Raw genomic sequence first — 24,996 nt, 5'->3', positions numbered from 1 at the left:
ATATTTTTGGTACTAGCGAATTTTCTGGAGTAGTACTAAAAGAGGATTCAAGCTATTTAGTATTGGCGGAGCACTGGTTGTTCAATGAGTGGACATATTTCTATGTACCATCGTGCTACCACATCTTTTTGTCTTATCCTTAGATGATAGTGGAATGGTATGTAATGACTACTTTGGCTTGAGGCTAGCACAAATTTCAAATCATTTGTTAATACTCCTAGAACTTTTCTGGATGTATTACAATACGATTGTAATCGACTCTTTGAGTCTTTCTATTATATGAAGATAATTCCCTTATTCAAAAAAAAAATAATATAATAAAGACTTTTTTGTGTTTTGCTATTAATGTTTGAAAAAAAAAAAAAAAAAATTTGTCACCATGTCCTTTCCCCGACGGTGTCAGTAACCCAATAAAAAGTAAAAATCGGTCGGATGGGTATAAAACCCTGCTAGTGCATATCAAGTTTCTAAGTTTAATTACCGGCTCCCCTTCGCCGTTCATCGATCAACAATATACCAAGCCTTCAGGTAAAGATTCCTTGTTTCCTTCGTAATCCTTTGTTCGCAAACTTCAATTTTCCCAGAATCGAAACCCTAGGCTTTCCCTATCTTAGGTGCTTTAATTTCCGGCGATTTTCCGGTGCTCTTGTCGAGTTACTGGTTTTACTAGAGAGCTCCCTCTTTCAATTTTGTTTCGGAAGAAAATCCCTATCTTTGGTGGTTTAATTTCCGGTGATTTTATAGTGACTTGGTCCGGTTGTGGTTTTACTAGAAAGCTCGTTCTTTGAATTTTGATTTTAGGGGTGAAAGAAGTGTTTGAATTCAAGGAGGAGATGGAATCGTCAGATGATGAGGCTGAGGCAATGCAGCTTTCGGTTTCGAATTACTACTTTGTAGATGGCAAGGAAGATCCTATCTCCTTTCATGTACTGCCCATTCAATGGAGTGAGGGTGATAGGCAGGATGGGAAGGAAGCAGTGTTGTTTCTGCATGGCAGTGCCGACAATGGGCTCGAGAAGATTTACAAACCTGTTGTTGCTTGGAAGTTTGATCTTTCGAATGTGAAGCCCGAGATTGCAGTGCTTTCCAAGGAGAATGATTGGATTCTGCTCCAGAAGCCGAGGAGGAGCTATGAGGGGATCGTAAGGACTGTCTTGATAACTGTGCAGTGCCTTAGTTATGCAATGTGGAATGCTGAGGCGTCCGGAAAAGCTGTGTGGGATCACTTGTCTAAAGCGTTCAGGTATATCTTCGCAATCTAAACAGCTTTTGCTTCTAGTTTGGTAGTTTTGTCGGGTGAAAGTCTGACAGAAAAAGTGAAATGTCGCAGCATGTATGAGAACAGGCCTTCGCAGCATGATTTGGGTGATCACAGGAGTCTGATTAGTGAAGCTCTAAAGCGAGATGATGCCTTGGCAAAGTCGAAGGTTTGTCTGCTTGTTTTCTTGTCATTGTAATCAAGTGTTTGGTTCTACTTCCTAATGTCATATTTAGTTATACCAGCTCTTAAACGAGATAATGCCTTGGCAAAGTGGAAGGTTTATCTGCTTGTTTTCTTGTCAATGTAATTGAGTGTTTGGTTCTATTTCCTAATGCTGAAAGCATGTCTGAGATTACATATTTAGTTACACTAGACACCGCACCACCCTTCAGTTAAATGGATAGTATTTGGTATGAGCTTCAAAACTTCTTAGAACCACCATTGGAAACATCAGATCATGCTGATTTCTTTTAAAGGCTTTTTTGCATTGACTATGGTAGTCAACTGCATACTCTCATAGCAAGTTTCTTTTTTTTTCTTTTTTTTTTTCTTCTTTCTTTTGTTTCTTTTGCTTTATGAACAGTATGGGTTTTAGTCTCAGATAAGTTGTGGGAAACATTTTATTAAAGTTGAACAATATCAAGATTGGATTTGTTAATTGGTGGACGTCTTTTCTTGGGGTTCTGGTTGGTATTCTTCAGAGTAGGTTTTCAATCAATTATCAAAACTGGAGTGGGCACAGGACGACGCCGTCCTCTCTTCAATGCTTTTGTTATAAATATGTCCCAAGTTTGAAAATTATAAATTTTTCGACCTTTGCATTAACATGTCGAGCTCAAAGTAATTGCTTGTTCTTCAATTCAGTATGAACATTATAAGGGCAAAATTGAGTTTTCAAGTATGTGAACATCATTCAGATTCAAATTTTTTTTTTTTTTTTTACACTCTTCTTTCACTTTGTTTATTATTTATTTTATTTCAGTTGTAATTTCCTGTTATCTGATTCATTGGCTGTCATATGTATCTGTATGTAACTTCCTTGAAGCCAATTTTGTATACTCTAGCCTGCGCTATGAAATATGGACACTATACTTTGTAATTTCCTGTTAGCTGACCCATTGACCATCACATGTATATTTATCTAACTTTCCTGAAAGCCAATTTTGTATACATTTAGCCTTCTGCATGAAGTATAGACTCTATATGTTTATATCAAAAAGTGACAGTTTGTGTTTGAACAGTTTATAATTGACTTTCTTAAAGAAGAGCCACCCACAAAGAGGAAACTATCTGATGAGGTCAGATCCTCCTGCTGATCTGTTTACCCTTCTCATTATTATGCTTTTATTTTTGAGTTGTTTTTCTTTCCTAATTCTGCTGTTTAGAGTTCTAGTGTTCTGAGTATGATCTCATTGGATGTTTCAGGATATTCAAGCTACAGCAAAGCTTGGATTTATAGTTGATGATGCGGAAGATTATATAATTGATGATGAAGATGAGTCAGATGATGATGATGATGATAACCTGTTTGATTCTGTTTGTGCCTTTTGTGACAATGGTGGCAAGCTGTTATGGTATGCTTTTGTATTCGCTAATTCATGTGAAACTGAAGATAGTCTTGATACTCTGTAAAGAATTTCATTTGGATTTTATGTTTTTTTCTCTAATACAGTTGTGAAGGGAGATGCCTAAGGTCCTTCCATCCCACGGTAGAGGACGGCGAGGACTCAATGTGTGAATCTCTTGGATTCACTCGGGAGGAAGTAGATGTATGCTCCTCTTTTATGTACATTCTCATAAATGATATTTCCTTCTTGTTGGTTGTTTTTCTTTGGCATTCTTATTATTGATCATTTTAATCTTATGTTGGTAGGCAATGGCAAGTTTCTTCTGTAAGAACTGTCAATATAAGCAGCATCAGTGCTTTGCTTGTGGGAAGTTAGGCTCCTCAGACAAATCTTTGGGTGCAAAGGTATGAATTTCAAATAATAGGTTCTTAGATTTTCTGTCATACAAGAAGTCTTTTTTTTTTTTTTTTTTTTTTTTTTTGGGGAAAACGAACATCTTTTACTGAACACACAAGAAAATCATGGTACAACAACATGGACAAGGAGTCCATGAAAGATAAAGCTAGACAACCAGCCTAGACAAAAAACCTCGACTATGCCTGCTTTCCAATCTAACATGATAGATAGATAATAAATTACAATTCATAAATTCCCCAGAAACAGAAGCCTTAAAGACTCCCACCTTTTGCCACTATAGACTTCTAGGACTTGTTACCATTCTTTAGTATCTATATTTTTTTTTCTGTAATATTTTTGTACCATATTGCCTATATTGTGGGTAATCATTTATGTGAGTGAATTGTTTGACTGTCCCTTCATTTTTCATTGTTGATTTTGTGCACTTCCCTTCTGCTGATAAAAGTTTTAATATGTTCATTTTACTTTTGTGGCACCATCTACAATGTTTGAGCTTTCTTACTTTGATCAAAACCCATAAAGTCAAGTTCCTAAGATGCACGGTAATCATGAGTAGAATCCCGAGGCAGATTATTCAATGAAAGAGCATGTACCTCATCCTAGAAACCACTGCAATTTGGTTTTGATTGGAAAATCAGTTTATTTGTTAAAGAGAGTATCTTTTTGTTTTTCCTTTATGTTAGATTTACAAACTAGTGAACATTCCTTTTATATCTTTAAGTTTGTGATGGAAGTTCTTTCTTCTGAGAAAGCTCTAAAAGAACTTTTGTCAATTGCTTTTAGGTCTTCCCCTGTGTTTCTGCAACCTGTGGTCAATTTTACCATCCTCATTGTGTTGCACAACTAATTTATCAAGACAATGGAGTTTCTGCTGAAGAACTGGAGAAAAATATCTCTCTGGGGGAGTCTTTTACGTGTCCGATTCATAAGTGCTGTGTTTGTAAGCAAGGAGAGAATAAGAAGGATCCCGAGTTACGGTTTGCTGTGTGCAGGCGTTGTCCTAAATCCTATCACAGGAAATGCTTGCCCAGGTACTTTTAGATTTTTATTGCTGTTATCAGATCATGCTCCTTTGTCGTGTCTAAAATTGCTCATGCTTGAATTGAATGTACCAGTGAGATTCGTTTTGAGAAAACAGAGGAAGATGATGAGGAAGAGATAGAGGATGAAGAAGAAATAGAAACAAGAGCTTGGGAAGGTCTATTACCTAATCGCATACTAATATATTGCACGTAAGTAGTACTTTGTATCAGCTGCATTAGTTCTTTGTTTTGTTTGCCATATATATATATATATATTTTTTTTTTCTTAATAAGTTTGATTTTTCTTCTGATTAGAGAACACGAAATAGATGAAGAAATTGGAACTCCAATAAGGGACCATGTTAAATTTCCCGATGTTGACGGAAAGAAGACTAGTATTGTGAAAAGGAAGACTGCTTTTGAACAGAAAAAGAGAAGACTGACATCAGAGTCCCTTGTGGTCAGAGATAATTCTCTGTCGAAGAAAAGAAAGCTTACCTCAGAGGGATTTTATAGTGGAAGAACTGCACCTCCAATATCTAGGCAGAAATTGAATTCGGGTGAAAAAGTTGGCAGTAGCAGAAATACTGAAAAAGTACCTTCTCGGTTAGACGTATCAAGAAAGGTGATGGTTAATAAGACATTGAAAAAGGAAGTTCAGACTAGCGTGGAAAAGAAGACCTCGTTGGGTAATAGACTGTTTACCTACATAAAGGGATCTGGGTCAGTAAAGTTTGGGAAGCAGGATACACCTGATGATGCTGAACTAAATTCTAAAACGAGTGCAAAAATTGATCCTACATCAAGAACATTGAGTGCGGAAGCTTCCTTAGATCCTGCTAGAGAAAGGAGGTAAGTCAATTTGAATACTAATTATTTACCAATTCTAGTTGTATTTTTATGAAGATACTTTCTCTGTTAAACTTAGGCTTAAATGCATCTCCCGAGGTTTACGTAAGTAGTCAACGTGCCCCAACCTTTTAGTAGCTGACAATGTTCCTCCCTTGTATTTTTGAAGGGTTTCATCCAATTTACCTAAAAGCAGATATGTAGCAATCACATGAGGAGCAAAAAAAATTTTGAAATACGTTTTATGAAATAAAATGTTACGTAATAAATTTTGATTACTTCAGAAGTTCAGATACTTTTTGAAATAGAAGGTTAGGGGACATTGACTATATGTGTAGACCTCAGGAGGCCAATTTGGCATTAAACCCCATAACATATATGTATATGTTTGTATATACTGTTACACCTCCATTTAACACACACACACACACACACGAGGGGCCCATTCTAGGTGGGACGTTCACACTGCGGACCATCCTTAGTGTGAATGGAGGGGCTGTTTGCACAATTTTTATATACTGTTCGAACAGTCTTGTTATACTGTTTGTTAATACACAGATATACTTGTGTTTGGACAACATCACAAGGACCTGCAATTGTTGCCGGCAATCATGATTTGAGGTTTGGATTAGTTATAAAATATATATAGTTCTCTGATTCTTTCATTGTAATTCAGATTACATGCTTTAATGAAAGACGCTGCTTCATCAATAAGATTGGAAGATGTTATAGAAAAGCACAAAGTTCCATCCACTCATGCATCCTCAAATAAATATGCTGTAGAAAGGAACATAACACGAGGAAAGGTGGAAGGCTCAGTTGAGGTAATATTTTGAATTTCATTTATCACTTTGGAAAAAAAGTATGATTTTTATTATGATTTCTCGTGACACGTGTTTCCTAATGCCATCTATGTATACTTAGGCTGTTCGAACCGCATTAAAGAAACTACAGGAAGGCTGCAGTACTGAAGATGCAGAGGCTGTCTGTGCTCCTGAGATTCTTTCCCAGATTTATAAGTGGAAGGTGGTTTTCTATTCTTATTCTAAAACGTATCTTCAGTTTAGTTGTAATTTTATGCAAAGTTTATTCTTGGGGATTAGTTCCTAGGTTTCCTGAATTAATGCTTGTATATCTATGGATGGGATATTAGACTTAGGTATCTTAGCTTGTGCCTCTTTTAGGTTAGGCGGTTATGCTTGGGTTTGGCTCGGCTATGCTCAACGTAGGTAAACTAGCCGAGTGGTCAGAGCATCATACTGCTTGGCTAGATTAACCATGCTGTAATTCATGTTTGTCTGTTGAACAAGTGAACCTGAGCTTCGCTTGACTTGGCTCGTATATAGATTGAGCGAATTATGGCTTTGGTTCAACTAGACTTTTACAAATGAGGGAGAAAGGAGAATATATGCGAGTAAAGAATAAGGAAACACATGTAACAAATACAAAGAATGAAGTACAGAAACTAAGAAATGTAATTGAGAAGAATGAACAATTTAATTGAGAAGGTAAGAAGAATGAGCCTTATAAGCGAAGCTCAAATTGACTAGCAAATTAGTAGCTAAAACTAGAGTTATTTTGTGATGGAATTCGAGCTCTTTGGACTCTAGCTGTGTCAAATGGATCTATTACTTGGGCACAGCTTTTAAGTTTGAAATCTTGTAATGCTGAAAAGGAATGCCTATTATTTGTCTGTTTATACATGCTTGCAGACGCCTATTCACAGAGAATCCTATACGTTTATATTAAGTTTATGAAATATTCTATATTGAAATAGTACAAAAATGCCCTTTGCTTGAGATATGAAATGCGTAGTGAGGATCTTGCTTGCCCCACTGTTAGCATTCCCATTCCCCCTCCCCCAAAAAAAAAAAAAAAAAAACAAAACAAAAAACTTAATGAGTTCCCCAATTATCATAGGTATTTCTCTGTCAATCTGTTTGTTATCCGCTTTAATTTTATTAGTTGTCCCTTTAGTTTTTTTGGTTGAATTTGTTACCACATCTAACTTCATGCAACATTGGTATGGTCTAATGTTCTGATTAGTGTTACCGGTACTTTTTGCAGAGCAAGCTTAGAGTATATCTTGCACCTTTCTTGCATGGAAAGCGGTACACGTCCTTCGGTCGCCATTTCACAAAGGTGGAAAAACTCGAACAGGTAATCTAATTTTGTTCAGGTCTCAGTCATTTCAAATTGATATTAAACTTTAATTTAATTTTATTACTTGTGTTTGCTGTCTTATTAGGTTGTCTAGAACAGCGGTCCGGTCTGTTTAGGTCTCAGCTATTTCAACTTAATGTTGCACTTTGGTTTTTTGTTACCCTTTACGTTATTGTATTTTTTTTTTTGGCACTCACATCAGACTTGTCTTCCATAATGAAAATTTCATGAACTTGTCTATCCAGTAGTAGTCATGTGGATCAGTTATATGGTGTCTTGATGTTTCAATTATGAATCCTTGTTGTGGTTTCAGCAATCATAAAGATGATAGAGCAGCATATGGTTTATTTGTTGTTTTTGATGATAACTTTATTAGTAAACGAAGTCAGAAGTTTCAAAATCATGTCTAGTCTTGCAAAACTGGTCCACCATTACACAATAGTTCAAAGACAAATCACATGCATACTACACTAAGAACATGCCTTTAAAGTTAACAAATTGCTGCACCCCACCCCAATCTGAATTTGAAGGGGATATCAGAAGAAAAGTAAAGGAATAATGTGTCTAATATGAGCCAATTGTGATGGCAACAAAAGAAGGGTATAACCTTGCCTATAAAAGGGACACCTCCCTAATCTAATCTTAAGAAATTTTATTATTCCTTTCCAATTACATCACAAAAAAATTGCCAAAAAAAAATAACATAGTGACCTGGGGTCTGTATTACTTCCAATTCTGCATATTGTGTGGCTGATCAAATATTTCAGCGACATATAGTAGTCATCTTTGGCTACCTCTTTTTTTTTTTCCTTTGTTTTACCATTTAATTTAACTGGCCTGCGCCTGTTCCCTTTATCAAATGATGGAGTCTAATAAATAATTTTGATTTTGCAGATTGCTGATAGGCTCCATTCGTACGTACAGAATGGAGACACGGTAAGAATATCTATTGGTATTTTTTTTGAAATAATTTTAGTAAATGCGTATACATGAAATAAGTTACATCTTGTAACATAGAATATTAGTTGGATGCTGCTTTGCTTATCTGATCTTTATTGATATGAATGTACTAAAATAATCAAATCATGGTCAAATGTATCTAATACCTTCTGCTTAATTTATTTTTTGCAAAAATGCTGTATTTTCTTGATTGCATCCTTTTTTTACAACCTAAACCAGTACCGTAAGGTTGTATTCAACTGTTCTTCTCTCTCTCTCTCTCTCTCTCTCTCTCTCTATCTGATGTTAAGTACCTCATCAAAAAAGTGTAAGAGTGCCTGATTACTTATGGTTCCCAATGAGCAGATAGTGGACTTCTGTTGTGGCTCTAATGATTTCAGCATCGTAATGAAGAAAAAGCTTGAGGAGACAGGGAAGAAGTGCTATTTTAGAAATTATGACATTATTCAACCAAAGGTAACATTCGTTTATTAAATACTTTTATTGGTCAATCCATGGTTCTTATTATCGACGTTATGTAGTTGCACTGGTTTCCAGTGCCTGACACTTGCATATTTCCTCACAGTTGGGTTTGGGAAGTAGAAATTTGACACAGTTGATGTAAAACTCCTGATACCCTAAGTAGCATTGCAGCCTAATTTTTTCAAAGGAAACATGGGGAAAGTCATATGATCACAGGTGATACAATTGGGAACTCTAAATCAATGTTTTAGATAGCAAAAACATGTAGGTGAGGGTTTTTGCTCAGATCTTGAAGCGTATAAGCATAAGCTTCTGGCACATCAAATTATTATAATAATAAATAAAAAAACACTACTATAATAGACATGACTCATCCTAATGTATCTCTCACTACCCACTTGGTTGCATCCTTCTTGACCTTTGCATCCCCCCACTTCACACTTTGTTACAGAAGCCAGACCTCATGTGGCAACCTTTTTGCTAGTCTTCTGAAAGGTTTTATTAAAGACAGGAGCTTATCAAAGAGGATTCTTGAGAGTTTATAAAACACAGGGAGGTTATAAAGATATATGTTCCTAAAACATTCAGTATTTATTAAGTTAGAGAGTTCCTAAGACAGGACTTAAAATTAAAAAAAAGAAAAAAAAAAAAAAAGACTTTGAATAAGTGTAGAAAGTGCTCTGCTTCCTTACACGAAGTACGCTTCTCATCATGGAATTGTACCTTTCTATGTAATTTATGAAACACCCTTACACGTTCTTCATTTCCCTATTAGCAAACAATTTTGTACTAAATTGATTAGTTACCGCTTGTTTGGAATACTCGTGTGCTTCTATTGTGGTTCGTGGTTGCCTACTATGCTGTTGACTTGGATTTTGTTAGATTTGTTGGGTACTGGGTAATAGGACTTTGTGTGTATGCATGGTACTAGGTGGTAGGACTTTGTGCCCATGCATTTGCTAATTTACAGGCTTATTGATGAAAAAAAAAATGTTGGGATACATCACATGTTATGGAAATTTACATTTGCAGAATGATTTCTGTTTTGAGAAGAGAGATTGGATGACTGTTCAAAAAGGTGAATTACCGGATAGTAGTAAATTGGTAAGAAATGGAGGCTTGGTTATATTTTACATCAAGTTGTTTGGATTCCTTAAGCCTTGTGCTAATTGTTTCACTATTTTCTAACTTTGCTGCTTGAGCAGATCATGGGGTTGAACCCTCCTTTTGGGGTTAAAGCATCTTTGGCAAACCAGTTTATTGATAAGGCTCTGCAGTTCCAGCCGAAGCTCCTTATTCTTATTGTTCCACCAGAAACAAAAGGGTAGATAATCTCTCTGACACATATGCGCATTCATGTGGAAGTATGCTGTCTGCTTTTGTTAAATTTGACTCAAATTTGTGTATATATTGGTGCCTTTCATCAGGTTACAATGTTATGATCTGATATGGAAGGATGAACGGTCGCTGTCGGGAAAGGTAAACTGAGAAGTATTTATCAGTCACCTGTAGTTGATTGTTAACTAATTGAATGTAAATTTTAGAATGTTTCTCACTTGTGTCTGCCCTTTCAGTCCTTTTATCTTCCTGGATCTGTTGATGAGAATGACAAGCAAATGGATCAATGGAATGTGACGACACCTCCACTCTATCTTTGGAGTCGTCCTGATTGGTCTGAGAGACACAGAGCTATTGCTCAAAAGGATAGTCACGGTTCCATGTCAGGGTCGGTGGAAGATGGTCATTCAGTTGAGAATAAGGATGAAAATGTTGAAAATCTCATGTTGAAAAATGCTTATCTGACACCGACCGGTAATTCCAGAGATTTTGTTGGTGGGGCAGTCGCAGGCGAGGGACATGAAGATAGATCCGCCAAGGGCAATGATGACAGAGGTTACCATGCGAGTTCTGGTCACCAGAAGAACCAGGTTAGTAAGATTTCTGAGAGGCCGCGGTGTGGTGGCAGAAAAAAGAATGGGAGTGGAGTGGTTGAGTTGTCGCCAGACAACAAATGTGATGGTGGCAATGTTTCTAGTGAGATTCAGATGGAAAGGTCTCCATCTACTGAGCGACAGCGGAAAGCAAATCAGCAGTCTGAGCCCAGCGATTCTGGTTCAAGTATGCATTTCAGAACTGCTTGTGGGAGGACCACAGCCAGCATCCCTGATGACACTGGCAGCAATGTCACAAGCAGTGCTGACCCTTATTCAAGTGTGACTCATAGATGGTCCAGTGGTGCCAGTCCTAGCTCTATATATAGGGATACAAAATTGGAGGAACCTGTTTTGGGTTACATGAGAGAGACAGATAACTTCGGTTATAGACCGTATTCCATGGGGATGGAAGACCCATATAGGAGAGACTCTGATATACGCGCACAAGTTCGCCATTACGGGCAGCAAGATCCTGATATGTTCAGAAGTAATTATCTAGCAGGTCAGGATTTGTTACGTGGTCAGGTTGGATCATTTTCGTCCACGTATGGCCATGCTCATCTAGGTTCAGCAGTTGACTCATCTTACAGAATGAACATGTCAGCCATGCAGCGATATGAACCTCGGCTGGATGAATTGAACCACACAAGAGCGAGTGCCTTAGGAACCCAACCAGCGTTTGGGTATGATCCACGCACATACAGTAGCAACATGTATGATCCCAGGGCACCCCGACCTGGTGACCAAGGGGGCCCCTATGGTTTTGCTCCCGGTTCTCACCAAAGTTTCTCAAACCGGAATTCAGCAGGTTGGCTGAACGAGTGAGCCCCATGGGTTTTGCCTCATCTGCGTAGGAAAAGGTTTTAGGTGTTACAGATCTTTTGCAATGTATTATTACCTGCGTTTTTCCTTTGTCTGCTTAGGAAAAGGTCTAGGTGTCATAGATCTTTTGCAGTGTGTTTTTGCTTCTTTAATTGCTTCTTGTAGTATTCTTCTATATACAAACTTCTTAAGAATTGTCGGATCGCCTGTAAATAAATTTCTAGTGTATAGAGTAGTAATGTATAATCTTTAACTATATAGGAATTTTTGAAGCCAAAATCAAAATGGAGATTAAATGTCGAGGCAAATACACAGGTGGCCTTTACCTAGCATGACGATTTGGGTTCTGCTTTCGGTTCCTTGGAATCATTTATGATCTAATTCGACCATCTATGACCGACGCTGTACAAATTCATGGATCCTCAATTAGAGTGATCCGCTAGGTCTGAATCGTATTATGCGGTTATGCACTTTTCAAATACTAATCTATTTTCTGGAAGATCCTAGTTTAGGTGCTTTTGGTGGGTCTTCCGGGATCCTTTCACTGACTTGTGATGTGTTGAAGGGATATCTATATGATCTGATATAATGATATATTGTGTGTAAAGCCCGTGGAGATTCTGGGAAAGTGTGTATTCTCTCATACACGGTTTTGAATGAGAGAAGTGAGGATTTCTGTTTTCGACTCTTAACCGTCCCACTCCAGTTACTTGTTGCTCTCTAAGATCTGACTTGTATCATTGATACCAATAAGAATTGAACTATTATGGCAAGAAAAAGTTTGATTCAGAGGCAAAAGAAGAGACAGAAAAATGGGGAAAAAATATATCATTTGATTCGTCGATTCTTAATAAAGAGATGAGCAAAGTTCTGCCGTTGATCGAGAAATGGGAAACCATGTACTATAGCTCAAATCTGTAGTCAATCTTATTTTCTATAATAACAGTTAACAACCTACTACTTTGGTTGGAGTAGGCTGGAGTATTCGTAACTGTATATTTACAATATGGATGTGGTGATTAATTGGAATTTTGAATAACATCCCCTTTTTTATTAACCTCCTACTTCCTTTAATCCACGAAAGGTTAAATTTTGATTGGTTTAGTTTTTTTGGTAGTAATTTTCGACTCCACGAGTAAAAGCCTCTACAATTTGTTGACCAAATTGAGAATCCCAAATGGCATGAGTTATAGGTCTTATATGAAAAGGATTTGTAGTCATTCATTGAAAAATAAAAAATAACGCATGTTGGATGAAATAGTTGTTGCTATCTCTACAATAACGACTCACTAGTTTAAATTTCTATACACATATTGATAGACGAGAAACTAATAAAAATTTAATCCATTATCAGTTATTTGATTATACATGTCCTGTGAAAGTGAAATTATGTGAAATATCTAATAGTCTAAGAAAAGTTTCTATTTTGCATGTATTGCTTCAATTGAACCCCCATGCCAAAATAAAATCAAATAAATCTTTAAATATTTGAATTATTTCTTTAGGTTCATGTATTTGCTTGCCCAGTATTGTCCTCTGTGTACGAGGAGTGTTCAGTCATTCACTGCTCTCTTTCTATCTGTCAGAACTGAAAAATCTGAAAGAAAGCCCTCTGAGGTTCTTAGTTCCCACCCCAGTGACCCCACTGTATCCGAGATGCTGAAGATGCTGAGGGCAACTGCTTCTTCTTCTTGTTATTCTTATTGTTGCAGCAGCACACAACGGAGAAGAAGAGGTATGCCTTTTCTCCTTGACTCTACTACTACTACTCTTGATGTTTTCCTCAACAGTTTTCATTCTCGCTCCTCAAATCCAAGTACATCTAGAAACACCCATCTCGTGACAGACCCAGAAATGCCCAAAGTAGTGAGTAATCTTGAGGATGCCTTGGAGGTTTTGGATGAAATGCTTCAGAGGCGTCCTCTGCCTTCCATTATCCGTTTCAATCAAATCTTGTGTCAGCTCGTGAAAATGAAGCACTATTCCCGAGTCATTTGTTTGTATAAACAAATGGGTCTGCGGATTATTCCTAATGATTGTAGTCTCAACATTATCATCAACTGCCATTGTCGTTTGGACCAAATGGGATTTAGTTTATCCGTCCTTGGAAAATTCTTCAAATTTGGTCTCCAACCAAATGTCAGGACCTTCAGCACTCTAATCAATGGATTCGTTATGAAGGGTAGAGTCCTTGAAGCAGCACGGCTTTTCAGTAAAATGGTCGACGTAGGTTGTAAACCGGATATTGTTACCTTCGATACTCTAATAAAGGGATTGTGCATCAAAGGCAACACTCGTGCAGCTCTTCAACTGCTTAGGAAGATGGAACTATCTCCGGATTGTAAGCCTGGTGTGTTTTCTTATAGCACCATCATTGATTGTCTTTGTAAGGAGACACTAATTGATGATGCATTCGACCTCTTCTCGGAAATGATCAGTAAGGGTATTTGCCCAAACGTCGTTACCTATAACACTCTCATCCACGGAGTTTGCCAATTAGGCCAGTGGAAGCAAGCTACGAGGTTGTTGAATGAAATGGCGAGTCAAAATATCTATCCGGATGTGCGGACCTTCAATGTGTTGATAGATGCATTTTGCAAAGACGGAATGGTTGTGCAAGCAAAAACCATGGTTGAGATGATGATTCAAAGAGATCTTGAACCTACTGTAGTTACATATAACTCGCTTATGGATGGTTACTGTTTGAGAGGAGAAATGGAGGAGGCAAGAGAAGTGTTCAATCTAATGGTTAGCTTGGGATCAATGGTCGATGCTCAGACTTATGGCATATTGATAAATGGATATTGCAAGCACAAAAATATCAATGAGGCCGTGAGGCTTTTTCAAGAAATGTCTCATAAGGGACTGTTTCCAGATACTGTCACGTACACCATTCTTATGGATGGTTTTTGCAAACAGGGGAGAATACAAGATGCAAAGAAGTTGTTCATTAGGATGCAAGCTTCTGGCCTACTTCCAAATGTTGAGACTTATGGTGTTTTGCTGGATGGCTTTTGTAAAAGGCAACAACTCAGTAAGGCAATGGAGTTGCTTAGAGAGATGGAAGGCAAGAAGTTGCATCCAAATATTGTAATTTACAATATTCTTATGGATTATTTTATCAAAGCTGGAAAAGTTGAAGCTGCAAGGGATCTATTTTTCGGTTTATCATCAAAAGGACTTCACCCCGATGTTAAGACATATAATGCAATGATTAGTGGATTTTGTAAGGGGGGCTTAATTAGTGAAGCAGAAAATATGCTGAGAGAAATGGAAGAGAAAGGTTGTTCTCCAGATGGTTGTACGTACAACACAATTATCCGAGGGTTTATCCTTAACAATGAGATGTCAAGGGTGATGGCACTTATTCATCAAATGGTGGAGAGGGGTTTCTCAGCAGATGCATCAACAATGAAAATGATAATTGATTTATTGTCTAGAGATAAGGTGGATCCAGCTTTGTTGCCCTTGATAAAAGGATAATTATGAAGTTAATTTACATTTTTGGATGTTGAAACTAAACATTCTCAATGTCTCCTTGAGCTTTGAAACTGTTGAACTTTAGGCAACCATTATGTATTTAATCCATCATGTATGTGTAATTTGTCTTAAAAGTTAGATGAAGATTGTTCCAGTTTGGCTATAATGATGTCATTACTCTATTCCTCTCTTGCATCTGACTGTCTGTTTTCAGAATGACAAAATTTGTGTTGTGCTTTATATATCCCACCATATTTCAGATATTTCCCCCTTCATTCAAACTTTTCAACTCTTTCGAGTTCTTTGTCTGTTCAGTAAGATGTTTGGATTGATAGCTCAGATTGCATTGTAAGATTTATACAGTGGTAATTATGCAATGCAATCTTTTAACTTTTGAGCTTTCTGGGTGGCTTCGGTCTCTTTTGGCAACTTCCAGACTTCTGCCCCATTGCTGTTCTTGAGATAATGTAAGCTGTATAGGAAACTGAGAATAAATGTAAATGAATAGTTTTGTCAAATTTTGATTTAAACAGCTAGCTCTTGAAATTTCTGTTCCATATCATTTTTCTTGAAATGACCTGGGTAATGATCTTCCTGACATAGATTCAAGAAGCAGAAATAGCACATCTCAACAGAACTGCAGATTCTAGTTCCACCATTGTGACACTTTCTGGCCATCTCTGAGGCGCTGAACACAAACCACCTTGTTGTGAAAGTTTGAGCTGCAGGGGTGCGAATGATCAACATATCCGAAGTGGCGGCTCAGACGGTCTAATGAACTCTGGAAGCACTAATAGATTGTGATCATACTTGTCACGAGTCATGGCAGTCCAGCTGCGGACAAATGTGCACAAAGTTGATGCAAAAGCAATCATGTGTGATGGAGAGACTGCAATTGCAATTCCTCTACAGTTAAACACGGTGAGTTGAACAAGCAGAGCAACATCCATGGCATCATCAGTAATAGTACTGATGGGAAGAAAGTGTTGAAGTAAGTTGGATTCAGGTTTTGAGAGATAATCCAAGAGGTGGTGGTTAATTTTTGCCAGTACAAAATCAGCTCGTTCATTGTTGCATTTGATGTTACATCATCTTTGAGGCTTCCGGAGAATGGATACAAATGAACTATAAGGTTTTGCACAACCAATTCTGTAAATCATCAACATTGCTCTAGTTGAAGATGAAATTTGCACGTACAGGTGGAACTCTTGTAAAAAAAGAGAGGGCTTGAAAGTTTGGTGATGAGGAGTTGGAGAGGATGGATTGATGGTTTTTCTTGAGATGACCTCTACTCTCAATTTTTCTATCATTTGTTTTTCCTTACGTTGCTTTGCAGTCTCTGCATCCAAGTATTTTTCGAGTGTTTACCTTATTGCTTGTGCATACGAAAAGTGATGTTAAAATATACAGGTGAGCACAGGTGCTTGATCGAGAATACATGCATCGGCAGCAACTGTTTCAAAGATTGCAAGTATATGAATTTTCTTAGCCAGTTGTGAACATATTTTCGCAGTTACATAGTGATATTTGAGGACTAGGAATCGAACTATTGGATTCTATTGAATGAGCTCATAAACTCTACAGTCTGTTTTAAGTTTACTTTGGGTTAGTTGAAAAATATATATTGATGAACAAAACAATTAACTTTTTTTTTTTTTTGACAAGATGAGAATTCATTTAAACAACCAAACCAGATTACAGCAAAAGGAAAAGACGAACAGCAGAAGGGAAACAAACTACTACCTAAACTAAACTGAAAAGAAATCTGGAGTAGAAAGAACTTTTTATTATATTGAAAAAGCGTTACACATTTATAATTATAGCTTAAGAAAGTCATGACGTGTCTGCTTGGCATCCAAGAGTCTCGTCCATCTCCACCTTCTTGCTGCCTTTGCTCTTATGATGACGGTTTGGTTCATATTCCACCGCTCCGTTCATGGCAAGGACGATGTCAGATGCCCAGTACGGGCGGGTCTGGTCTAAAGTAATGCACATAGGTACTCAACATTATAATCTTCCCGGCCACTTCTTGGTGTAATGTAGCATAAATGATGTTGGTGTAAAGCAAAGATAAGACAGAAGGAGGTAAGATTTTAGCTAGGAAGGAATTCATTGATTTACATCACACAGAAAACGTACATTTTGTTAATCAATGTCATTTGCTATGAACTTCTCAACTTTCATGAGAGGTTAGGTTCATGGGGCTTTTTAAGTTTTTTAATTTTATTTTATAAGTTTTTTAATTTTATTTATAAGTTTTTTTTTTTTGTAAGAAATTTTATTTATAAGTTTTAGGGAAAAATTCACCAACGATGTCTGGACACTTTGGTGACTTTCAGAATGATACCTGAACTTACTAAGTTATCAATGTGATACCTGGACTCATTTTTTCATATCAACGTCGTACCTACGAACAGTTTCCGTCACGGAGCCGTTAAATTTTGCACGTGCAATGCACCTGAGTCACTTAATGAAGATAAAAAGACCGATTTACCCTAAAATTTTTTTGGAAAAATTCACTAACGGTGTCTGGACACTTAGGGGACTTTCAGAATGATACCTGAACTTACAAAGTTATCAATGTGATACCTGGACTCATTTTTTCGTATCAACGTCATACCTACGACCAATTTCCGTTACGGAGCCGTTAAATTTTGCATGTGAGTAACTTGATGAAGACAAAAAGACCGATTTACTCTTAAAAGTTTTTTTTTCTTTCTTTCTTTCTTTCTTTCTTTATTCTTCTTCTTTCTTTCTTTCTTTCTTCTTCTTCTTTTTTGTTTTCTTCTTCCCCTGATTTGAATCATGAAGATTCAAATCATCTTGCTCGGCCGATTCCCACCGCCGATCGCTGATCAAACACCGCTGTTGCGTCTCAATCCACCTTCATGCACCGCAGATGCTTCTGGTTCCTTCCACTTCAAATCTTACGGCAAATTGAAATTGTGCATTGAGGCTTCACCGCTCACTCCAAGTTCATCCCCGCCGTTGACGACTTAGCCACCACCACTCTTGTTCTCTCCTCCGACCCCCTTTTATACACCATTGATCAGAAACTCAGACCCCGCCAGCCCTCCACTCTCAAATCACAGCTCCAATCCCACCCCGCCATCCTCTCCGTCATTCCTGACATGCAACACCACCTCCACACCATCCTCACCTGCAACTTCAGCGGTCTAGCCGGCAACTTCGACCTCTAGCCCAACTTTGATCAGAGGCAATTGTAGGCAGATAAAGATTAACATTAACTTCAGCCTCCACACCATCCTCACTTGCAGAAAATTCAAGCTATTCTGATTCACCAGCTCCGCCACTCCGCTGCTGCCCACCATTGCGCCTCGCCGATTAGCAAACAAAGAACTCGAAGCCTCCACCATCGAGAAATGGAGGCTCGCGTTCTGCATGTCCAGCTTGGCGGATATCGGGACCATCGGAGAAGATGTTGTCTGAACAGAAATTGAGTTCGGGTTCCACGGCGGCAGCTCGTCGATTGCGGCCTTGGCTTTCTTGATGAGCCAATCGACGGCCATACAGGGCCCGTCGTATCCGAGCCGGTCTTGCACTTCGTAGAATTGAATGGAGGTGTGGGCGGCGAGCCGGACGAGGTGGTCCTTGGGGCCTTTGGCGGTGCAGACCTTGCTGTAGCGGTTCTTCCGGCCGGTGGCCCTTAGAATGTGGCCTCGAGCCTCACGATTTCACTAGCAATGGAGGAAGAAGCAGTCCTTATCCCCAAACCCAATCAAGAAGCAGCGGAGGACGACGTCATTGCGCGGTGGTGGAGGTTGTTGTGGCTCTCCCCCATTTTTCTTCCTGCATATTCGATGGTGGCTTCTCCGAAAGCGGTGGTGTTGGCAAGGAGACAAGGAGAGAATAAAGAATCTGAAAAAGAAGAAGAAGAAGAATAAAGAAAAGAAAGAAAGAAAGAAAGAAAGAAAAGAAAAGGAAAAAAACAAACTTTTTAGGGTAAATTGGTCTTTTTGTCTCATCAAGTTACTCACATGCAAAATTTAACGGCTCCGTGACTGAAATTGGTCGTAGGTACGACGTTGATAATAAAAAATGAGTCCAGGTATCACATTGATAACTTTGTAAGTTCAAGTATCATTCTGAAAGTCTCCTAAGTGTCCAGACACCGTTGGTGAATTTTTCCAAAATTTTTTTAGGGTAAATCAGTTTTTTTTATCTTCATTAAGTGACTCACGTGCACCGCACGTGCAAAATTTAACGGCTCCATGACTGAAACTGTTCGTAGGTACGACGTTGATATGAAAAAATGAGTTCAGGTATGACATTGATAACTTTGTAAGTTCGGGTATCATTCTGAAAGTCCCCTAAGTGTCTAGACACCGTTGGTGAATTTTTCCCTAAGTTTTAACACACCTAAAGTATCTTTTGTTCTATGTTTTTTTTTTCCCTTCAATAAGAGAAATTATATGCACACATCTCTATCTACTTGATGCACACTCAATTTTTGGAAAATTTTTAAATACTCTTTTGCCCTTTTAAAAAATGTAAGAGAGGAGAAAATTACAAACTTACACACCTTCATGGCAGTTCTATCCAATCTGATCCCCCTCTCACTTCTGTTCATCGGTGTAGGTCATTTTATTCATATAATTCATTCATCGAGGTTCTTATTTTAAATCAATCCTTTGAATAATAAGATGATTATTCAATCTACTCTAGCCTACACCTTTATGCATTCCATTGATTTAGATATTTGATACTGCATATATATCTGTAACACCATTCCCCCACCCGGGGGCTTGCCGCTTGCTTGCTTTTATCTATTATTTCTCTAGCTTTTTCGTTCCTCTGTACTAGTTTTCTGCGATCTTCCATTGAGGCTAATTGAATATCATTTCTTGGCTAAAAAGAAAAACAAGGAAGTTAGGAGAATAGTGTTTCTATGATTACACACGACTAAAGGACAGTTACTACCTTAGTCGTGTGTAATCATAGAAACACTATTCTCCTAACTTCCTTGTTTTTTGGCTCATAAGTATCCCCCTATTCTTTAGTGTTCCCATTGTCTATCATCATCGTCTCTTTGTCAAACCCGTAACCTCTATGGTAACTCTTTTTGTTAATTTTTGTTTTTCACATGATGAGGGCATAAGAGGAAGTTTAAAGAAAAAATTTGACAAAAAAAATTAAGGGGGTGTGTATTTAGTATTTAGGGGTGTGCAAATAAAATTTCTCCTTCAATAAACCACTTGCAAAACTGCAAATTGTAGTAAATAACAAGGCCATCCAAGGCATACATTACAAATTAAGAGTACAGCGATAAAGCTTAGAAGTAACCTGCCAATGCATGATTGAGAGTTTTCAGATTACTACTCATTAACCAGTACAACTTTATTTGACAAACAAGTACGTGCTTCAAAGTTCATACTAATAATACTCATGCAGCTAGCACGCCTGACATTAGGCGAGGCAGCAAACGGTATCTAATTCTCAGTTTCATGAGCACCAGGTCCATGCCCTCCGTGTCCTCCACGGCCTCCATGGCCACCATGTCCTCCGTGTCCTCCCTGTCCTCCTTCGCCTCCATGTCCATGGCCACCATGTCCATGATCGTTGCCGTGGAAATGGTCAGAATTTTCTGTACTCAACAATAAAAATTGTACTTTAGAAAGAGAGCAATATACAATAGCTAGATGTCCATAGTAAATGAATAAACCAAGATCTGGTTTTCTAACAAGAAAATGCTCAATGAGTTTGCAGTTAATATTCATGTGATTGGTGGCCCAAATCGTAATGCGTTACCCATCGAAATGTTGAGAATACCCTAATCAGAAGGGGAGAATATATATCACTCACCATGAGCTGAGACCTCAGAGGAGATGAGGAGAACAGTAAAGACAAGGGCAACGAGAAGAATAGTCTTTGAGAATGCCATCGATCTCTCTCTTAGTTTGCTCAACAATAATCTGTACGAAGGAAGTGATTTGTGAGTGAGTACATTATGCAGCTCGGCTCCCCGTATTTATAAAGCTGCTAGAGAGTGGGTGGTCAAGCATTTCCGACGGTTGGTCGGAAGAAATTTATTTCCGACCATGACATTTCCGACGACAACTTTTCGTCGGAAAGAGGTATTTCCGACGAAAATGCCCTATTTCCGACCATTTTTCTTCGTCGGAAATTACGGTCTGTGTTGTAGTGAGAGATGGCTAGAGATAAGAGCTGAGACAGATAATCTGTGAGAGTGAGACCCACCTTTTTCCTATTATTTACATGATGTTAACACTTAATTTACGGGGTTCTGACAGGATCATGTAGCCACAAAAATTTGGTTGGAGTGACGATCAAAATGACGAAAGTGCGAGGACGAGAACAGTGACAAGAGAGTGAATAGGACAACTTTATTATTATTATTTTGTTTTATATACCAAATTTTACCTTTACCAACCTGCGTGATTATATTTGGTCCAAAAATTAAGAAATTCTTTAATATGCGAAACATCGTTTATGTAAAACCCTAAAATCCTGATTCCTCAAGCTGAAGGTCAAATCGAGTCTCTTCAGGGACATCTGATAAATGGAGTCATGGACTCATGGGTAGACTGGGGTGAAGAATATTGATGCAAGATATAAAAATAATTAAAAATAAATTAGATAGAAATGTAATTATACGTACGATGAAAATGAGTTTGTGTACATTTCAATGTCCTAAAATTAGGCGATTAATAAATTAAGTAATAAATACGTTTATCCATAGACTCATCGTGCATAGGACGGCAATAAATTGACATCAATCTCTCGTAGAACTTACTTAGCTAGTCAATAACTCAATATGCACATGAGTCATGACCTTACTCATCAAGTCCAACGAAAGTGGCAAATTGGATGAAAATTAATTAAGAAGAGAATCATACATCATCTTTGATATGATCGACTGATCGACATTGCATGTGATCGAGTAGATTATGAAAGTTTTGGTCGTTTTCTTACTAGCTAGCTAGTTGGTAACATATGCATACATGTAGCCGCAGATCGGGTTTGAACAGAGCTTAGCTTTCACACTTTGATATTTAGACCAACATGAATATGATCCAAGCATGTACACGTCCCTCGTGACGTCATATAGTTATGAACAAGTACCACATTGATTCGATCGGTCCCAATGTACCAACCAGTTTGCTTTCAACTGAGCGTAAGTTCGCATTCCTTGAATCTCACCGACTGGGATAGCTAGGTTTATTACATAAAAGCATTTCCTCTCGCTTCATTTTGAAATCCACAGTAGTCAAATAAGACTGAGATATATAGAATGAATTTTCTGATATCTATTCTTCTCACATATGGAGGTATATAAAGAGAGATACAATAATACAATTGATTTACGTCTCTATTCTCCACCACACACAGAACAGCTAAGTACTAACTACAATATAATTACAATATATTCAATTCCTAATATTGTGTCATGACTCACGCTAACACTCCCCCTCAAGTTGGAGCATACACATCAACCATGCCCAACTTACTTAGTGAGTCATAAAACGCCTTCCTGGAAACTCGCTTGGTAAGTATATCTGCAAGTTGTTCTTTAGTTGGAACGAAAGGAAAACTAATAATTTTGGCATCCAGCTTCTCCTTTATAAAGTGACGATCAACCTCTACATGCTTAGTACGATCATGCTGTACTGGATTCTGTGATATGGCAATAGCTGCCTTGTTGTCACAATACAACTGCATGGTACTTTTGAGTTTGAAACCCAGATCACGTAACAGATTTCTCAGCCACAGCAATTCACATACTCCGTGGGCCATACCTCTATACTCGATCTCAACACTAGAACGTGCCACAACCTTTTGTTTCTTACTCTTCCATGTAACCAGATTACCTCCCACAAAGGTAAAGTAACCTGAAGTTGACCTCCTGTCTGTAATATTTCCAGCCCAATCTGCATCTTTGAAACCACAAACCTCAAGAATGTTGTTGTATTTAGAAAACAGTACTCCCCTTCCTGGAGCAGACTTCAAGTACTTCAAAATTCTCATAACAGCATCCATGTGACTCTCACTTGGGTTATGCATGAACTGACTCACCACACTCACTGCATATACAACATCTGGTCTAGTATGAGCCAAATAAATCAAGCGCCCAACTAACCTCTGATAGCGAGCTCGATCAGTAGGTACCTGATCTGGATACTCAGCTAAACAATAGTTTTTTGCTCAATAAGAGTATCAACAGGTCTACAATCCAACAAACCTGTCTCTGTCAGCAAGTCAAGAACGTACTTCTTCTGCCATAGATAGATTTCTTCTCTCCCCCTAACTACCTCAATTCCTAAGAAGTACTTAAGTTCACCCTAGTCCTTCATCTCAAATTCAGAGGCTAGCTGTCTCTGCAGTCTATCGATCTCAACAGTATCATTGTCAGTGATTACCATATCATCCACATAAATAATTAGAGCTGTTACCTTCCCTTGTTGATGCTTGAGGAACAAGGTATGCTCTGAGTTGCTCTGTCTATAACCAACCTTCCGCATGAACTATGAAAATCTCCCAAACCAAGCACGAGGTGACTGTTTGAGACCCATACAGAGACTTTCTCAATTTGCATACAAAATCACCAGGAGAAGCAACTACATACCCAGGTGGAAGGCTCATGTACACTTCCTCGGCTAACTCTCTATGAAGAAATGCATTCTTGACATCAAACTGTCGGAGTGGCTAGTTTAAACTAGCAGCGAACGAGAGCGTAACCCGAATAGTGTTCATCTTGGCAACAGGAGCAAACGTTTGATCATAGTCTATACCATACGTCTGAGTAAACCCCTTTGCTACAAGGCGTGCTTTGTACCGACTCACTGATCCATCTGCATTATGCTTGACGGTAAACACCCAACGACAACTACAGCCTTCTTGCCTTGTGGTGGAGGCACAAGCTACCAAGTATTGTTCTTTTGCAACGCCTCCATCTCTTCCTCCATTGCCTTCCTCCACTTTGGATCCCCCAACGCATCCTGCACTTTGTTAGGTACTGATACAACATATATTTGATTCACAAATGATTCATATGACTTAGACAACCTCCTAGTGGACATATAGTTGGCTACTGGGTATTTTGATTTGGCAGTAAGAGTAGGTTCATATCTTTTGACTAATTGACCTCGAGTGGTCCTATTTGGTAACACATATTGCCCAACATTAGACTCACTACTACTAGTACCAGTGGATGGACATACCTCAAATGAGTGATCTTCAGTACCAGGAAGCTGTGGGTCAGGGGTAGAGGCGATGGCAGGAGGGGCAGTTGTATCTTCAACCTCATGTTCAGTGATTGAAACTGGTGTCTCGATGTCTGGAGCTTCTGCTGCTGGAAGAGACAAGCTAATGGTCTCAACTGAATTAGTCAAAATACTCCTTGCCTGTGTGACTTCCACTCCTCCCTCTGATTCCTCCCCCTCTCCATGATACAGGTCTTCAAAATATGAATTCTCCCCCTTGAAGAGCTGTATCTGAAGAGGAAAAATAACTCATGTCCTCAAAGAAAGTAACATCCATAGTGACATAGTACTTTCTGGTAGGTGGATGATAGCATTTGTACCCCTTCTGATAGCCTCCGTAACCAACAAACACACACTTAAGTGTCCGGGCTTCCAACTTAGACCTTTGGTTTTTAGGGACATGGACAAAAGCAACACAACCAAAGACACGAGCTGGAAGATTATGAAATGAAGGTAAGGAGACATGAGATGCAAGAACCTCAAATGGAATTTTTCCCTAAAGGACACTGGATGGAAGACGATTGATAAGATGGGAGGAAGCATGTATAGCATTGCCTCAAAGATACTTAGGCATATGAGCACTAAAGAGAAGGGCACGAGCCATATCAAGTAAATGACGGTTTTTCCTTTCAGACACTTCATTTTGTTCTGGTGTTTGTGGACATGTAGTTTGGTGAACAATCCCATGGGTTTTGAAAAACTCTTAGAAAACATGATTAACATATTCTCCCCCATTGTCAGAACGAAGGACTTTAATGGTGCTATGGTATTGTGTTTGAACAAGAGTGCGAAAGGTTTGAAAAGCTGGAAATACTT

At 38.4% G+C, this 24,996-nt stretch overlaps 3 protein-coding genes across 3 annotated transcripts; 2 read left to right on the top strand and 1 right to left on the bottom strand.

The window, feature by feature from the left end:
- Positions 1 to 407: 407 nt before the first annotated feature.
- LOC112202793 (protein ENHANCED DOWNY MILDEW 2) lies at positions 408 to 11,790 on the top strand. The gene is made up of 19 exons (XM_024343804.2): positions 408 to 528; positions 802 to 1,243; positions 1,331 to 1,427; positions 2,503 to 2,559; positions 2,687 to 2,835; positions 2,934 to 3,030; positions 3,135 to 3,233; positions 4,030 to 4,277; positions 4,362 to 4,478; positions 4,584 to 5,120; positions 5,794 to 5,941; positions 6,042 to 6,143; positions 7,185 to 7,277; positions 8,175 to 8,216; positions 8,586 to 8,696; positions 9,735 to 9,806; positions 9,908 to 10,026; positions 10,130 to 10,181; positions 10,277 to 11,790. The coding sequence occupies exons 2-19, from the start codon at positions 834 to 836 to the stop codon at positions 11,459 to 11,461; spliced, it is 3,735 nt and encodes a 1,244-aa protein (XP_024199572.1). The 5' UTR covers positions 408 to 528; positions 802 to 833; the 3' UTR covers positions 11,462 to 11,790.
- Positions 11,791 to 12,900: 1,110 nt separating this feature from the next.
- Positions 12,901 to 15,104, top strand: LOC112202686 (putative pentatricopeptide repeat-containing protein At1g12700, mitochondrial). The gene has a single exon (XM_024343696.2). The coding sequence runs from the start codon at positions 12,968 to 12,970 to the stop codon at positions 14,939 to 14,941; it is 1,974 nt and encodes a 657-aa protein (XP_024199464.1). The 5' UTR covers positions 12,901 to 12,967; the 3' UTR covers positions 14,942 to 15,104.
- Positions 15,105 to 20,138: 5,034 nt separating this feature from the next.
- On the bottom strand, positions 20,139 to 20,919 carry LOC112166500 (glycine-rich cell wall structural protein). Its single transcript, XM_024303364.2, has 2 exons — positions 20,762 to 20,919; positions 20,139 to 20,543 (listed from the first exon to the last, which is right to left on the bottom strand). The coding sequence occupies exons 1-2, from the start codon at positions 20,838 to 20,840 to the stop codon at positions 20,389 to 20,391; spliced, it is 234 nt and encodes a 77-aa protein (XP_024159132.1). The 5' UTR covers positions 20,841 to 20,919; the 3' UTR covers positions 20,139 to 20,388.
- Between the last annotated feature and the right edge of the window lie 4,077 nt (positions 20,920 to 24,996).

Source organism: Rosa chinensis, chromosome 5 (assembly GCF_002994745.2).
Source record: "Rosa chinensis cultivar Old Blush chromosome 5, RchiOBHm-V2, whole genome shotgun sequence".
NCBI lineage: Eukaryota > Viridiplantae > Streptophyta > Magnoliopsida > Rosales > Rosaceae > Rosa > Rosa chinensis.
The sequence above is the reverse complement of the archived record's forward strand: the minus strand, read 5'-3'. Positions and strand labels throughout refer to the sequence as shown.

Excerpts from the sequence above, each read along its gene's own strand:
- LOC112202686 (XM_024343696.2), top strand. The coding sequence starts at position 12,968 with ATGTATTTGCTTGCCCAGTATTGTCCTCTGTGTACGAGGAGTGTTCAG.
- LOC112166500 (XM_024303364.2), bottom strand. The coding sequence starts at position 20,840 with ATGGCATTCTCAAAGACTATTCTTCTCGTTGCCCTTGTCTTTACTGTT. Across the intron at positions 20,544-20,761 it reads CTCTGAGGTCTCAGCTCATG|AAAATTCTGACCATTTCCAC; the intron begins GTGAGTGATATA and ends TGTTGAGTACAG.
- LOC112202793 (XM_024343804.2), top strand. The coding sequence starts at position 834 with ATGGAATCGTCAGATGATGAGGCTGAGGCAATGCAGCTTTCGGTTTCG. Across the intron at positions 2,560-2,686 it reads AGAGGAAACTATCTGATGAG|GATATTCAAGCTACAGCAAA; the intron begins GTCAGATCCTCC and ends TGGATGTTTCAG. Across the intron at positions 4,278-4,361 it reads CACAGGAAATGCTTGCCCAG|TGAGATTCGTTTTGAGAAAA; the intron begins GTACTTTTAGAT and ends TGAATGTACCAG.